The sequence below is a fragment of the Panthera leo genome, chromosome B1 (assembly GCF_018350215.1).
Source record: "Panthera leo isolate Ple1 chromosome B1, P.leo_Ple1_pat1.1, whole genome shotgun sequence".
Classification (NCBI taxonomy): Eukaryota; Metazoa; Chordata; class Mammalia; order Carnivora; family Felidae; genus Panthera; species Panthera leo.
In genome coordinates this window covers 44,667,418-44,683,414 of record NC_056682.1, presented here as the reverse complement: position 1 = coordinate 44,683,414, position 15,997 = coordinate 44,667,418, and the positions used below count along the sequence as shown (strand labels likewise).

At 46.7% G+C, this 15,997-nt stretch overlaps 2 protein-coding genes across 4 annotated transcripts in view; both read right to left on the bottom strand.

Annotated features, from left to right (window-relative positions):
- The window catches only part of RAB11FIP1 (RAB11 family interacting protein 1), a 34,574-nt gene extending 32,764 nt beyond the window's left edge, over window positions 1–1,810 (bottom strand). Inside the window, exon 1 of one of the 2 annotated variants that reach the window (XM_042934889.1) lies at window positions 1,366–1,810. In XM_042934889.1, coding sequence (XP_042790823.1) covers window positions 1,366–1,742 — 377 coding nt within the window. In that variant the 5' untranslated portion in view covers window positions 1,743–1,810. The remainder of the gene's footprint in view (window positions 1–1,365) is intronic. The other variant, XM_042934893.1, reaches the window with a different exon arrangement.
- Window positions 1,811–12,668: 10,858 nt separating this feature from the next.
- GOT1L1 (glutamic-oxaloacetic transaminase 1 like 1) overlaps window positions 12,669–15,997 on the bottom strand; it is a 32,905-nt gene continuing 29,576 nt past the window's right edge. For both annotated transcript variants that reach the window (XM_042934883.1, XM_042934884.1), the window contains exon 9: window positions 12,669–13,021. In XM_042934883.1, coding sequence (XP_042790817.1) covers window positions 12,696–13,021 — 326 coding nt within the window. In that variant the 3' untranslated portion in view covers window positions 12,669–12,695. The remainder of the gene's footprint in view (window positions 13,022–15,997) is intronic.

Genomic DNA, 15,997 nt, shown 5'->3' with positions numbered 1-15,997 from the left:
CTTGTAAGTTGATGCCAAGAGATATCCTATCCATCCTCACCTCAAGGCTCTCTATTTTTATCTGATTTGAATTCAGAAAATGCCTATTCATCTTTGGCCAGATAAGTGAATCGGGTAATACATTCACAAGCATGCAAGCTGAAATTGGACCCACCCTGCAGAAAAGGGAATCTGGTAACCTCAAACCCTCTGGCTTTTACTGTCCTGTTCACAAGGGAAAGTGAAAATGCCGTGTATATCTAAAACACCCAATGTGAATCAGTATGCTTCACCAACTGTAGGACCTGTGGTAATATGACTGACGTGCCTATTTACCGTCCAGCACAAAGTAACCAATTAAGCTAAGGAGCCCAGCTTTTGGTATAGGATATGAACATAATCAAATGTTCCATAATCAAATGCTCCATGGCAAACACCTGTGAAAGAGAACAAACAAATGGGTGACACCTTGAAGTGAAGTGGGTGTTGTCCAGCTTTCCCTGTGGGAGCGAGATACCCTAGCACAGAACTCCACACCTAGAAGCCACTGAGAAGCCACAGGCGAGCAGTCATCCATTCTGAGTAGGACCAGAGAGAACCTGACAAACTCCAAAGAGAAACAGTGCCTACCACCCACTTTAGCTTGGCCAAGGGCAGACCCTGGCTCCAACCAGCACACCTTACTAATTTGGGGCCCAGGACAAACAGGGTTAATAATTTTCAGTCTGAAAAGTTAAATTGTTTTAGCATGCTTTGGGGAGGCAGGGGAGGAGGGGGTTGAAAAGGGGAGGAAAGACAGGCAAATTCTCTTCACCAACCCCTTAAGCAGTGCGGTCACACTGCAATGCCTCTGCTCTGCCCTTCGGTGAGCCTCTGGGTTTCACTCCTCCACTTAATCCTCCCTGCGTTCTGGCCCCGCCATTCCCAGCTCAGTGGCTAGGACAGTGAAATACCCAGGAGCCTTTCCACAGAAGCTAATGTGTGTATCACACATACACACTACCCACAGTAATAAGAATTCGTCAGCCCACATGTATTTTCAATTCATCAAAAATTCATTAAGCGCTTACTAAGTTCCGGGCGCTGAGCGTCTCCCTGCAGATTCAAAACTACCCCAGGTACTCCCCGCCCCCACCCCGCACGCCCGCCGCAAAGAGCTCACACGCTGGGAGAGCTGGGGTTGGACAGCCGAAGGAGAAGTTGAAGTTAGGTGAGAATACGGTGACCGGCCGGGGAGATCCCTCTCGAAAGGCCTCTCTCCCTCCGTCCCTTTGGGACGCAGCGGCGCGGGGTCTGCCGCGCGCTCTCTAAGTGGATCTCAGCGCCAAGCCACACGTTCGCCCCGCACCTCCCCGCTCCGCGTCCCCTCCCCCGGCCCGCACTCACTGGGTCTTCCTGCGGCCCTGGTCCCGGTGCAGCTCCCTCAGGTCCACCTCGGCCCGGCCCAGGAACTTGTCGAGGCCGAGCAGCGAGCGGTGCAGCACGGTGAGCTGCAGGGTGGCGGCGGCCGCGGGCGCGGCCCCGGCGGACAGCAGCGGCGGCAGCTCGAAGGTGGCCTCCTCCCGCCACACCGGCGCACCCAAGCTGCGCTCCGACACCGAGGTGGCGTACTTCTCTTTGCCCACCTGGATCACCGCGTACGCATCGCTCGTGCCCCCGGGGCCCTTGGCCCGCAGGCCCCGCGCCTGCAGCACCGTCACCTGCACGTGCGTTGGGGACCACACGGCCCCCGGGCCCCGGCCAGCCGAGGCCGCCAGGGACATGGTGAGCGCGCCGCGGCCGGCTCTGAAACGAAGAGAAGATCACCGGGATGTGCGGCCCCTGCGGCCCACCCCGCCGCCCCAGCCGCTTTAAGGCTTCCGGCCACGCCCCGCCCAGGGCCCGCCTCCCCAGCCCGGGCCGCCCCGCCCGCCCCGCCCGCCCCACCTGCCGCGCCGGGCCGGGCCCCCGCCGCACTGGCTGGAGAATACCGGGGCGCGGGAGGCCGGCGCGGCCGGGCGGGGGCGGGGACTTGGAGAATTCCGGCGTGAGAGGTGTGGTTAGTTAAGGGACGAGGTCCCCAACTGCCAAAGGTCGCACGGCCCAACCGGAACTGGCCGGGGCACTGCCTTGGGAGTCAGACCTCTTTTCCAATCTGGCACCGCCAATTGGCAGGTGTGTGAGCTGGCACAGGTTACTTAACATCTTTTGGTCTCAGTTTCTTCATCCATAAAATGAGATAACAATCGCCTCAAACAAGTGCTGTAAAAAAAAAAAATAATAATAACGTAGCCTGGCACGCGGTGAGTTCTCAATCAAGAGTAGCTATGAGGGGGCGCCTGGGTGGCGCAGTCGGTTAAGCGTCCGACTTCAGCCAGGTCACGATCTCGCGGTCCGTGAGTTCGAGCCCCGCGTCAGGCTCTGGGCTGATGGCTCGGAGCCTGGAGCCTGTTTCCGATTCTGTGTCTCCCTCTCTCTCTGCCCCTCCCCCGTTCATGCTCTGTCTCTCTCTCTGTCCCAAAAATAAATTTAAAAAAGTTGAAAAAAAAAAAAAAAAAAGAGTAGCTATGAGGGTGATAATGAACGCGATTCCAAATTCACCGCCTTTTCTGTTTGGGACAGTCGGCGGTTTACTCTGGAGAACGGTGGGTTCTGGGATGGCGCCAGGTGGGCGGGGGAGGAGGAGGATCGTTCGAGGGCCAGAAAAGGGGAAGGTAAGGGGGGGGAGACGGCCTGGAGGTGGTGTGGGAGTGTCTTATTTTGCCCTGCCCTCACCAAAAAAGGTGAGGCTAAGAGGCTAAATTAGGGAAGGAGAATGAAAGAGGAAGTGAAATTAGGATTGCTAAACCAGACCTCAGGAACAGAGTGCCATTCCCCCGCCCCCCCCCCCCCCCCCCCCCCCCCGCACAGTTCCCCAATTCTCCCTGGCTGGATCCTTTTCAGTCTCTCCCTTCTTTTTATCTCTCGGCTCCCAATCATTTACTTCCTTGTTCCAGATATCCATTGGATTGGCAGATTCCCTTCGTTCCCAATATGCTACCTCAAAGGTTCAACCATGGGCGGGCCATCAGATTGGAAAGGGCACTTTGAACGTTTTAGGTTATACAGCTAAGGAAAGGCCCAGAGGAGAGAAGTAACTCGTTCAGGGTCCCACAACAGAGCCAGGACTAGAACCTAGGTGTCCTGACTCCTGTCCAATGTTTTTGCTACAGAACTCCAATCTTGAATTGCTGCTAGTTTCTCACCTGATCACTAGGCTATCCTCCCTTCAATTCACACTACACATTGCTTCACTGACGTGCGTAAACCTGCAATTTTGCCTCACCACCAACTGCATATACTTCAGACTTAAGATTTCAAGGCATTCCTATTTTGTCCCCACCCTAACTCATCCTTCTCTATCTCCCAAACAAACCTCCAGGCCTGTGCTCACTCGGTTGTCCTGTGGCTGCCCTGCCAACCCCTCTGCCTACCCCGGTCCTGCGACATTTCACCTAGATTTCCCCCACGGTTTAGCTTCCAGTAGTCCCTGTCAGAGCAGGGACCAGGTGGTAACTTACTTGTGTCTTCCATAGCCCCTGGCAGAAACCTGGGTACACAGTAGGTACTCACAAAGTGCCGTGGAATTGAAGAGTTTGCAAGTTGTTCCAGCCTATATCAGTACATAGCATTTCCTGTTACCATGGAGGAGATTAGAAGATACATTATGCCTCAGGTTTGCAAGGGAGGGTAGCTACCCTGTGGGTAAGACCTATTCAGTACATTGTAAATATTTAATGGTGATAGAAAGGGAAAAGAAAGGAGGCACCAGACAGGTAAGTGATGGGAAAGCCTAACAGAACTCTGTTGTTTTGGTGCCATTCCCCCCCCCCTTTTTTTTTAAGTTTATTTATTTTGAGAGAGAGAGAGAGACAGCCTGTGGGAGGGGCAGAGAGAGGGAAAGAGAGAGAATCCCAAGCAGGCTCCACACTGTCAGCGTGGAGCTCCATGCCAGGTTCAAACTCACAAATGGTGAGATCATGATCTGAACCAAAATCAAGAATCAAACACTTGGGGCACCTGGGTGGCTCAGTTCCCAGGCTTCGGCTCAGGTCACGATCTTGCAGTTCGTGGGTTCGAGCCCCGCATTGGGCTCTGTGCTGACAGCTCAAAGCCTGGAACCTGCTTTGGATTCTATGTCTCCCTCTCTATCTGCCCCTCCCCTGCTCATGCTCTGGCTTTCTCTTTCTCAAAAGTAGATAAACATTAAAAAAAAAATTAAAAAAAATAAAAAAGAATCAGACACTTAACCGACTGAGCCACCCAGACACCCCAACCATTTCCCTTTCTTGACAATATATTAGTGTCATTCAACCTCATGACTCCATTCACTATCATAAAGGTTTATTGAGAACTTACTTGGTGCCTGGCATGTGCTAGGAACTATGGAGGGCACAAAGCCTTCTGAACAAGATCCAGTTCCAAGGCACACACACTGACAACTGCTGTAAAGGAAGTTCTGTACTAATAAAATGCTTTGGGGGTTTTGAGGTTGGAGTGATTTTTCTTGGTGGGTGGATTTTTATGAAGGAAGTGTGGTTGAGCTGAGCCCTAAGGCATATACCGCATTTGACAGGCAGAGAGGGGGGCACGGGGGAAGAATATTTCAGAAAGAACAGCCTATGCAAAGTATGAGGGCCAGAGAGTTCATGGCATGTGCAGGGGTTATGAACACCCCATTGGGGCTGGAATGTGGGATATTTTAGGAGGACACTGGGGGTGGGTTGTAGAGATACCTTGGTAAGACAGCTGAGGTAGGTGAGCCCAGATCATGTAGATCATGAACACCAGGCTAAGGAGTTTATACCACCGTGTTAGGCCAGGGTGAGCCACCTTCAGAGGGTTTTGAGCATTGGCGTGATGAGGCTGTGCTTCAAGTTGTAAGGCAGGTATGAGTTGACATAGCCTGGCAGCCAATATCATGGCAGGTCACAGCCAGATGGTTTCATTTTCACCTGGGGACTGCCTGCCTCTGGTGCCATTCCACCCTGCCACTTACTAATCCTCAGGGTCTATTTCAAGTTGGTACCGTATTAAATAAGGCATATACTTCCCTCCCGGTTTTCCTACCTGTGCAGTGCTCAACTACATCCCAGCTGAACAAAGTCAGAGACTTGGGGTCAAAACTGACCCTGGGAGGGGCACCTGGGTGGCTCAGTCGGTTGAGCGTCTGACTTCAGCTCAGGTCATGATCTCACCGCTCCGTGAGTTCAAGCCCCACATGGGGTTCTGTGCTGACTGCTCAGAGCCTGGAGCCTGCTTCGGATTCTGTGTATGTGTGTCCCTCTCTCTCTCTGCCCTCCCCTGCTCGCGCTCTGTCTCTGTCTCTCAAAAATCAACATTAAAAAAAATTTTTTAATTAAAAAAAAAAAAGCTGACCCTGGGAATAAAGTTTTTCAGCTCTCATCTCCTATCCTCCCCCACACTCACATTGTTAGTGCAGCCCCACAATAAAGATAGCAAGGAATTAAACCTAGCTGGAGAGCTTCATTGGCTGAGTATGACACAAAACATCCCTTCCATTCATGGACAGGATTAGAAGACAAAGTGTGGGGAGGGGGGGAAGGAGGGAGGAAAAATTATGAGCACCTTGTGACGTCATGTGTTTGGGTTTCTGTCAGACGCATAGGCTCTGTGGTTAGAGCAGAGGTGGTAGGTAGGCTGGGGAGGACATGGCTGCCCTACAACCTCAAGAAATCAAGATCAAGATCCTTCCAGACACAGGACACTGGCAGGGGCTCACTCAGAGGAGTGTAGGCTCACCAGAGCCAGGCACTGGAGATTTGTTGGAGAAGAGAGAAGCCAGGAGCTAGAGCACAAGGTGTGCTTGGAGCTGGCTTACCGCCTGCTAGACCTTGGTGGCTGTTTTCTCCCTTCCTCCAGCCAGAGCACATTGTCCCTCAAGACTCACTTGCTGACCACCGGGGGGTGAGCCTGTCTTCTCCCAATATTACAGCCCCCCAGTCCAGACTGGGGGGTGTGCAGGTGCAATGACAAGGACCAGAAGCCCTGTTCCCCACTTGCATTGGAGGAATCCACCTGGGCGTCCCTCCCACCCTCTCCGGCAGCCTGGGCAGTCCTGGGGCGGCTGACCCCTCGCAGGTTCACTGCATTCCAGGAGTGTTTATAAACACCTCCACAGCCAGGGTGGGGCAAGATGACTTCTCCTTCCTCTGGCCGGCCGGCCTCTAGCCCTGATGGAAAGAGGAAAAGAGTTTCTGTGAGCCCTGAGCACGTGGACAAGGTGCCTGGCAGGTTGGACTGGACAGGTTAGCCCTCCTGCCCTCCTTCCACAGAGGAGCACACCAGGACTTCAGACACCAGCTGTGCGGTTGGGTGACCGGGGGGGGGGGGGGGGGGGGGGATTTGCTTTTAGGAGGAGCCGGGAGCAATCCCCCAGGATGAGGTCTCCGGTAGAGTCATGCTGGGGGTGGGAAGAGCGAGCAGAGGGAGGGAGAGCCGTTCACTACTCTGCCACTGCCAACCAATCACTCCTGCCCACAGCTCCTCAGTCCACCCCCAACTGCAAGAGATCCAACTCAAAACCCACCTCTGGAGGCGCTGAACGAGCTAATGTGCTAGCCAGCCCCAGGGAGGAGCAGAGAGAGTCCGGTAATGGTTGCTCATGTTTCTCCTTTGCCTCGGACTCTGGGGTGTGGTGACAAATGTCCACACATGACTCATTCACTGCCGTGCTTGGTAAACAGCCTTCTGGCTTCAAGTCCAGCCGCCTCAGACTCTTGCCCACTCTGACCAACGAGACGATCAAGGTGCGTAGGCTCTGTGAGCAAGGGGCTCCCCTCTCAGGGCTCAGCGAGCCAGGGAAACAAGTCCCCAACATCAGGCTCTCTTTCCACTGCCCCAGTGGGTGTGGCAATGCGGAGGTTAAAACTGTGGCCACACTGGACAGAGGATGGTCCCAAGAAGCAAATGGCTAACATTTCCCCCTGCGGTCTTGCTGGCAATGTTACTTTGTTTAACAAAGCTTGCGTCATGAAAGACATAAAGGCATTCTCTTTCTAATTTGCCAAGTCTCTTCAGAGAAGGCCCTGGAATCTGCCAAGTGAAAAGTTGTCTAGAGACTGTGGACCCCTTACCTTTCCCTTCACCTCTCCCTTTAAGAAATTCCTTCTGGTTTCCTAGCTTATTTCTTGTGCTCTGATTCGGCACTTGTTTCGTTCACCTGTAAGCATCTGGAAGCAGGAAATGTGGGCTTCACCATTTCCAGATCTCCCGATGCCCTGCTAGCAGAAGGCAGGTCAGGTTAGGCAGGAGAGGCATAGAAGCCTTTGAAGCCTCCAGCATTTGTCCAGTCAAGGCCACTGGTAGCAGAACCCAATAGAACCGTCTTTTGAAAACATAGGTTGATTCTTTCTGATTATAAAAGAAATATGTGTTCATTGTAGATACAAGCCATGCTTCATCTTTCCATAATCAGTGTCACGGCATAGGGGGAAGGAAGGCAGAAGTTCCGAGCATTTACCCCTCTGCAAACTGTCCCATTGGAAGCTACCCCTCAGAGCCTTGTTCTCCTGGCCTGGTCCATGGGCCTCCGCTTTCTCAACCGCTGGGCCCCTGGACACAGACCTGCGGAGGCAGAGCCGGCCAAGACGTGGTGTAAGCAGCCCACCGTCCCTTCACTTCGCTTCCCCTTCAACGCCACAGCACACGGCACAGCGCTGACGGGCATGTCGACTGTTGACCCTAAGGAACTATAACGCAGGCCGGGAAGCCTCAAGGCAAGCCCAGCATTTGACAGTTCACTAAGTCCAAGGTTGGGGGTGGGGAGCACAGCCAGAATAAAGCTCCTTACCCAGGGGTTCCCTCTAGGAGGCAACCTTTTGAACCAGGTTCAAACCAGGTCCTATCTTTAAGCACCCTCTTCTTACCTGCCCTTATAGTCCCTCTGATGAAATCTCTGCCCACCTTCGAAAAATGAGAAAGAAAATATTGTCAATAATCATAATACCTGGGTGGCTCAGTTGGCTAAGCATCTGACTTTGGCTCAGGTCATGATCTCACAGTTCAGTTCGTGGGTTTGAGCCCGTCATTGGGCTCTGTGCTGACAGCTCAGAGCCTGGAGCCTGCTTCGGATTCTGTGTCTCCTTCTCTCTTTGCCCTTTCTTCTCTCTCTCTCTCTCAAAAATAAATAAATGTTAAAAAAAATTTTTTAATAATTTTTTTTTTTTTAAGTAGGTTTCATGCCCAGCTGCAGCCCAACACCGGGCTTGAACTCACAACTCTGAGATCAAGACCTGAGCTGAGATCAAGACTGAGAGATTTAACCAACTGAGCCACCCAGGTGCCTCCATTCATAATTTTTCATAAACATAGGTATTGGAATCTAATATATTCAGAAAATAGAAGAAAATGTATAACATAGAAACAGATTTTTTTTTAAACCACAGCCATAGTAAAGGAAAGAAGGTGAAAAGGAAAATGTACTATAAACATTATCAGCAGAAAAGCGTTCAGCTTGGTGAGTCTTCAGCACCCAGATCAGGAAACAGGACAGTATCCATACCTGCAGAAACCATGCTAGAGTCCCTCTCAGTCCCTGGGTCCCCTCCTTTCCATAAGGTACCTACCACCATCCCAGGTTCTGTCCTCTACATTAGTCTTGCTATTTTTGAACATTGTATAAATGAATCATACATTAGGTATTTATTTGGAGTCAGGCTCCTTTCACTCAGTATTACGAGAGTCACCAGTGGTGTTCGTGTATAGTAATTTGTTCATCTTTATTGTTTTATAGCAATACATCACAATTTATTTTTCATTCTACAGTTGATAGACATGGCTTGTAGTGGGTTGAATGACGCTCTCTCCCCGCCACCAAAAAAAAAAAAAATGTATGCACGTCCTAATCCCTGGAACCTGTGAATGCTACTTGTTTAGAAAATGTGTTTCTGCAGATATAATTAAGGATTTGAGATGAGGAGATCATCCTGGATTGTCCAAGTGGGCCCTAGATCCAATGACAGACATTCTTAAAGGAATGAGTCACAGAGGTTATACAGAAGGGGCCAAGGCCATGAGAAGAGGCAAAGGCATCCACAAGCCAACGAATGCCCATAGCCACTACTGGCAGCTGGAAGAGGCAAGGAACAGAATCTCCTCTAGAGCCTCTGGAAGGAGTGTAGCCCTGACATCTTGACTTCAGACTTCTGAGCTCCAGAGACAACAGAGAGAGATTTAATTACTGTTTTAAGCCACTGAGTTTGTGGTAGTTCATTATGGCAGCCACGGGAAACCAACAAAGAGCTATTAAGAATAAATTGCTGTACATTCTCATGTGTCTTTTTGTACATGTACATAAACATACACACACACACACCCCTAAGAATGGAATTGCCAGGTCGTAGGGTTGGGTATATGTTTAGCACTCGGAGATATTGCCAAATAATATTTTAAAGCAGTTACACCAATTTATACTCCCACCAGTGCTGTTCGAGAGATCCAGTTTCTCCACATTTTTGTCAACCTTGGCATCGTCAATCTTTTGTATGTGGCCCTTCTGGGAGATGCGCGGTGGTTTTAGTTTGTATTTCCCTGATGACTCGTGAGGTTGAGCACTTGTTTATTAGCCATTTGGATATGGTCTTTTGTGATGTGCTATTCAGGTCTTTTGTCCATTTTTCTTTTCTGTTATCTATTTTATTGATTTGTAATAAATATTTGTATTGTTACATAATATATATATTTCTATTATATCATACATATAATATATAATACTTTGTATATGTAATATATAAAAATGCTTTGCTAATATCTTCTCCCACTCTGTGGCTTGCCTTTTCACTCTCAGTGGTGTTCCTGGGTAAAAAGTACTTAGTTGTTTTTTTTTTAATTTTTTTTTTAATGTTTATTTATTTTTGAGACAGAGAGAGACAGAGCATGAACGGGGGAGGGTCAGAGAGAGGGGGAGACACAGAATCCGAAGCAGGCTCCAGGCTCTGAGCTGTCAGCACAGAGCCCGACACGGGGCTCGAACTCACGGACTATGAGATCATGACCTGAGCTGAAGTCGGACACTTAACCGACTGAGCCACCGAGGTGCCCCAAAAAGTACTTAGTTTTAATGAAATTTGAGTTATTCATCTTTTCTTTTATGGTTAGTGCTTTTGTGTTCTGTTTACGAAATCTTTGCTGCCCCCAAAGTCATGAATATATTCTCCTTTATAATCTTCTAGAAGCTTTATTGCTTTACCTTTCACATTTAGGTTCGTTATCCATCTGGAATTAATCTGCATGTATTGTTAAAAGATAATTTTTTTTTTTTTTAAGATAAAATCATGGGGCACCTGGTGGCTCAGTTAGTTAAGACTCTAACTATTGATTTCAGTTCAGGTCGTGATCTCACCATTCACGGGATCAAGCCTTGCATCGGGCTTCTTGTTGTCAGTGGATCTCTGCTTGGGATTCTCTCTTCCTCTCTCTCTGCCCCTCCCCCACCTGTGCGCACACACGTGCTGTCTCTCTCTCTCAAATAAATAAACTTAAAAAAAATTTTAAAACATAAAATCATGACACTCATTCACATATGAAAATAAACACATGTAGGGGCGCCTGGGTGGCTCAGTCGGTTGAGCGTCTGTCTTTGACTCAGGTCATGATCTCATTGTTCGTGAGTTTGAGCCCTGTGTGGGGCTCTGTGCTGATAGCTCGGAGCCTAGAGCCTGCTTCAGATTCTGTGTCTCCCTGTCTTTCTGCCCCTCCGCTGCTCACACTCTGACTCTCCCTCTCAAAAATAAATAAGCATTAAAAAAATTTTTTTAAAAAGAAAATAAACATATGTTAAAATTTTATTTAACTTATAAAGAAGAAAAACTGGCAAGGTGTTTCAACCTGTTCAAAGGTGAGTCCAAAGAACAGACACATTGGTAGATCAGGAATATTGAAATGAATATGCAAATTGAGGCAAAATAAATTTTTCTCTGGGGGAGATGGTATCCCTCCATGAGACAGAATTTATTTTCATGAATTTTGCTTTGCTATCAGTTATCTACAAGTTACAGAGTTATAAAATGGTTGCCATAAAATCACAATCAGATAACCCAGAGGGTATGCTACAAAAACGCAGTTTTCCACGGAAGCATAAATTTTTCCTACCATATAGTATCAGATAAGAATCAAGATTCTTTTTTAGTTTTTTCACAAATATATCCCATAGACCCAGCCCCATTTATTGAAAAACCTAGCTCTTCACTGTCACAGTTATGTCAGATTTGTTCCTGACCTCTATTCTGGTCCATTGGTCTATTAGTCTATTCTTGAGCCAATCCCACACTGTCTTAATTATTATAGCTTTCTAATAGTTCTTGATATTTACTAATGTAAAGCCTTCAGCTTTGTCATTCCTCCTTCTAGATTTCTTGACTATTCTTGGCCCATTGCATTTTCATGTTCATTTTAGAATCAACTTGTTCATTTCTAAAACAAAACAAGACCAAACAAAAACAACAACAAAAACTTGCTCAAATTTCGATTGAGATTGCACTGAATTTATAGATCAATGTGGGGAAATTTAATATCCTTATAATATTGAATCTTCTAAACAATGTGCAAGATATACCCTTTTCAAATTTAATTTCCCTCAATGTTTATAGTTTTCTGTGTAGGTCTTGTTCATCTTTTGTTAGGTTTATTCCTAGGTATTTGATGTTCTTGATTCTATTGTAAACAGTATCACTTTACATTTTCATTTTTAATAGCCATTCATAATTTGTAAAGTCTCTCTGATCCTGGGGCACCTGGCTTGCTCAGTGGGTAGAGCACATGGCTTTTGATCTCAGGGTTGTAAGTTCAAGCCCCACATTGGGATTACTTAAAAATAAAATCTTAAAAGGGGTGCCTGGGTGGCTCAGTCGGTTAAGCATCCAACTTTGGCTCAGGTCATGATGTCACGGTTCGTGGGTTCAAGCCCCGCATCAGGCTCTGTGCTGACAGCTCAGAGCCTGGAGCCTGCTTCAGATTCTGTGTCTCCCTCTCTCTCTGCCCCTTCCCCACGGTGCTCTGTCTCATGTTAATTTTTTTTTTTTTTAATCTTAAAAACACAAAGCAATGTTTGGTCTTCCTCCTCTCTTTTTTTCCATTTTTTTACTTTTTATTTGAGAGAAAGAGCACGGGGGGGGGAGGGAGAGTGGGGAGAGAAGGGTGGTGGGGTGGGAAGAGATAAATGGGGGAGAGGGGGGAGGGAGAGAGAGGGACGGTAGGAGGAGAGGGGGAGATGGTGGGGGGAAAGAGGGGCATGGGGAGAACAGAGGGATGGGGCAGGGAGCATGGTGGGGGAGAGGGATGGGCAGGGAAAGAGAGAGTGAAGGAGAATCTTAAGCAGGCTCCACACTCAGTGCAGAGCCCTACGCAGGGCTCAGTCCCACGACCCTAGGATCATGACCTGAGCTGAAATCAAGAGTTGGTCGCTCAACCAACTGAGCCACCAAGACGCCCCTCATTTTCCTTGTCTTCTTCTCTGAACTACACACCACCCAGTGAGGTCCTTGACGCCTATCAGGAAAAAGTGAGAGGCTCCCTTGAGAATGCAGAGATGACCATTTGAAAATGGACTTTTAGTTCTTCACCTAAAGCCCTCATTTACTTCGGTTTCTGTCTTTGTTTAATATCAAGCTTTATTTATTTATTTGAGATATAATTCACATAACATAAAATTAGCCATGTTCAAGTGTGCAGTGCAGTGGTTAATCTTCGCTGTGTTGTGTAACCATCGCCACTGATGCCGGAACATTTCCATCACCTGAAAAAGAAACCCCATGCCTATGAGCAATCAGTCCAATTCCTCTTTCCCGGCCCCTGGCAAACGCTAATCTGCTTTCTGTCTCTGTAGATTTGCGTTTCATGTACATGGAATCATACAATATGTGGCCTTTTGTGTCTGGCTTCTTACACGTAGCCTCGTGTCTTCGAGATTCGTCCAGGTAGTAGCCTGTGTCAGTACTTGATTCGTTTTTATGGCATTGCCTCTGTTTTCCCACAGGAAGGGAGCGAGGATTGGTTCGTAGGAAATCTTGAAAACAAAGAGAAACAAGTAAAAATAAAAATTCACTTATAATCTACCTTGGAAAAATAATGACTGGTTTTGTTCCTGTTTCAGTGTATGTCTTCCCGGTGTTTCTCTCTGCCCACTTGTCTTTTATGTAGTTGAGAGTATATGGTGCACACACTTTTGTATCCCATTTTGCCCACGTTTTCTCATTTTATTGGAAAATTTCATATATTTAATTTCCAATGGTGGTTTAATTTCATTATGTGAATGTCCCCTCATTTTTTAGCGATCTCCCTCTTATTACACATAATACTATATGTAATACTTCCATGAAAATCTTTGTGCATAAAACACTGCTTATATTTAGACTTACTTCCTTAACACATTTCCTAATGATACATTCTGGGAAATGGATCAAAAGTTGTGAACATTTTTAATATTCGTTATACATAATGATGAATGTCACTTCCCCACAGCAATATATTGGATGAAAAGCTATTTCACCCATCCTTCTCCAATACTGAGTATAATACACTTTTTATTTCTGTTAATTTGATAGGTTAAAATGGTAATTTTTGCATTTATGCGACTGCAAAATAGGCAATTTGCATTTCTTTGATTTCTAGCAAGTTTGGTTTTTTTTTTATTGTTTTTTTAATGTTTACTTATTTTTGACAGAGACAGAGTATGAGCAGGGGAGGGGCAGAGAGAGTGGGAGACAGAATCATCTGAAGCAGGCTCCAGGCTGCGAGCTGTCAGCACAGAGCCGGATGCGGGCCTTGAACTCACAGACTTCGAGATCATGACCTGGGCCAAAGTCAGACGCCCAACCGACTGAGCCACCTAGGCACCCCCGATTTCTAGCAAGTTTGAATATTTTCTTGCGAGTCAAATCAATTATTTTATCTTACACGCGAAGTGTCTGTTCGTATCCTTTGCCCAATTTCTTTACTGGGGTCTTAGCACTTGGTTACTGATTTATAAATGTCCTTATGTAATACAGACATTAACCCTTTGTATAGTTTCTGATAGCCTATTTTTTCCCCATTTTGTTGTTTACCTTTTTTTTTAATGTTTATTTATTTTTGAGACAGACAGAGTGTGAGCAGGGGTAGGGGCAGACACAAGAGGGAGACACAGTATCCGAAGCAGGTTCCAGACTCTGAGCTGTCGGCGCAGAGCCTGACGCGGGGCTCAAACTCATGAACCATGAGATCATGACCGGAGCCGAAGTCAGACAACCAACTGAGCCACCCAGGGTCCCCTTGTTGTTTACCTTTTAACTTCGTCATTAATTTTTCATTTTCATGTAGTCAAACATTTTCTCTTGGGGGGATGAAAGCCATGTTTTCCATTGCTCTCAAGCTTAGAATGTCTTCCCCTGGATGTGCGATTCACTTAGGTTTTCATACAGCCTTTTTTGGCCTAAGTTTTTACCATTTTACATGTTAATCTTTCAGGAACTTATATTAGTATATGATGTGGTTTAAAGATAAATTTTACGGGGCGCCTGGGTGGCTCTGTCGGTTAAGCGTCCGACTTCGGCTCAGGTCATGATCTCGCGGTCCGTGAGTTCGAGCCCCGCGTCAGGCTCTGTGCTGACAGCTCAGAGCCTGGAGCCTGTTTCAGATTGTGTCTCCCTCTCTCTCTGACCCTCCCCCGATCATGCTCTGTCTCTCTCTGTCTCAAAAATAAATAAACGTTAAAAAAAAAAAAAAAAAAAAAAATAAAGATAAATTTTACTTTTTCCCACAAAATGCTACTTAAATATTCAAACAGAATTTGTTGAATAAACTGACTCTTCCCTAATTGGATTTATAATCCTTCTTTATCATATAATTCTTATATTTACAGGGTCTGTTTGAAACACCTAGTCTGCTGGAGTGATTCTAATCATCTTAATAATATATAAGATTCCGTCAACTTACCCATTTTGGGAACTTTCAAGAAAAGAGAAGATATACAGTGGAGAAGGTAACCTGGATGAGCCCTCTTTGCTTGATTTTATTGAGTCCTGATATCACAGGTGAAAGCACTATCTTCTAAATGTCCATAGCCTGTCTCCAGGATGAACGACACTTAAACCATCCCATAGCATTCATGAACTAAGGAGGAACCCACTGAGAGAAAAGTTTCCTGGGATATTTTAATCAAACATTAGTAATCTTCTGAAGATGTATATCCAATAGAAAAAAAGAACACAGGTAAATATATTTAATGGTACTTTCCAAAAATACATGAAGAAAAAGAAAGGTTGGCTTAAGTTTTAATGGTCCTCAATTAAATCCTCGTCTTCATACAGGAAGACAGACAAAAACTTAGTTTCATGCAGAAAGTAATTATGCAGACAAATGTAAAAATGAAACCATGACAAGTGCTATGGAGCTATCTCTTGTCAGCAGTTTTTTATTTTTCAAGTTATTTTGACTACGATTTTTCTGTCAAATACATTTGACATCAGGACACACAGGAACTAGTACTTTAAGCTCTGACAGTGACATCAGGAGGATGAGTAGAAATTAAGTGGGTAAAGAGAAGAAGAATGTTCCAAGCAGAGAAAGCAATACGTGCAAAGGCCCTGTGGCAGGACAGAGCAAGCAATGATAAGCACTGTAAAAAAGGCTACTTGGCTGGATCTCAAAAGCAAGGGTGATCGTGATATGAGACAAGGCTGGAAGAGTCATAGGATGCATACCATGTATGACCTCAGAGAACACGGCAAGAACGCTTGCCTTAGATTCAGATTTGTTTTGAAACGATCACTGGCTAGAGTGGAAGATATACAGAAATATTAGTCAGGAGGCTCTTGCAGCAGTGCCGGCGAGAAGTTACAGCAGCCTGGACTGAATAGTAGTGGTGGAGATGGAGGAAAATGAGCGCAGGCAGTTATCCCACAGAACTCAATCAATACCCTCTCTGTGCCATGCTCTGTTCTAGGTCATGAAGACACAGCAGAAAACAAGCCAGGCCAGGTCCCTGCCCTTAGGAAGATTATAT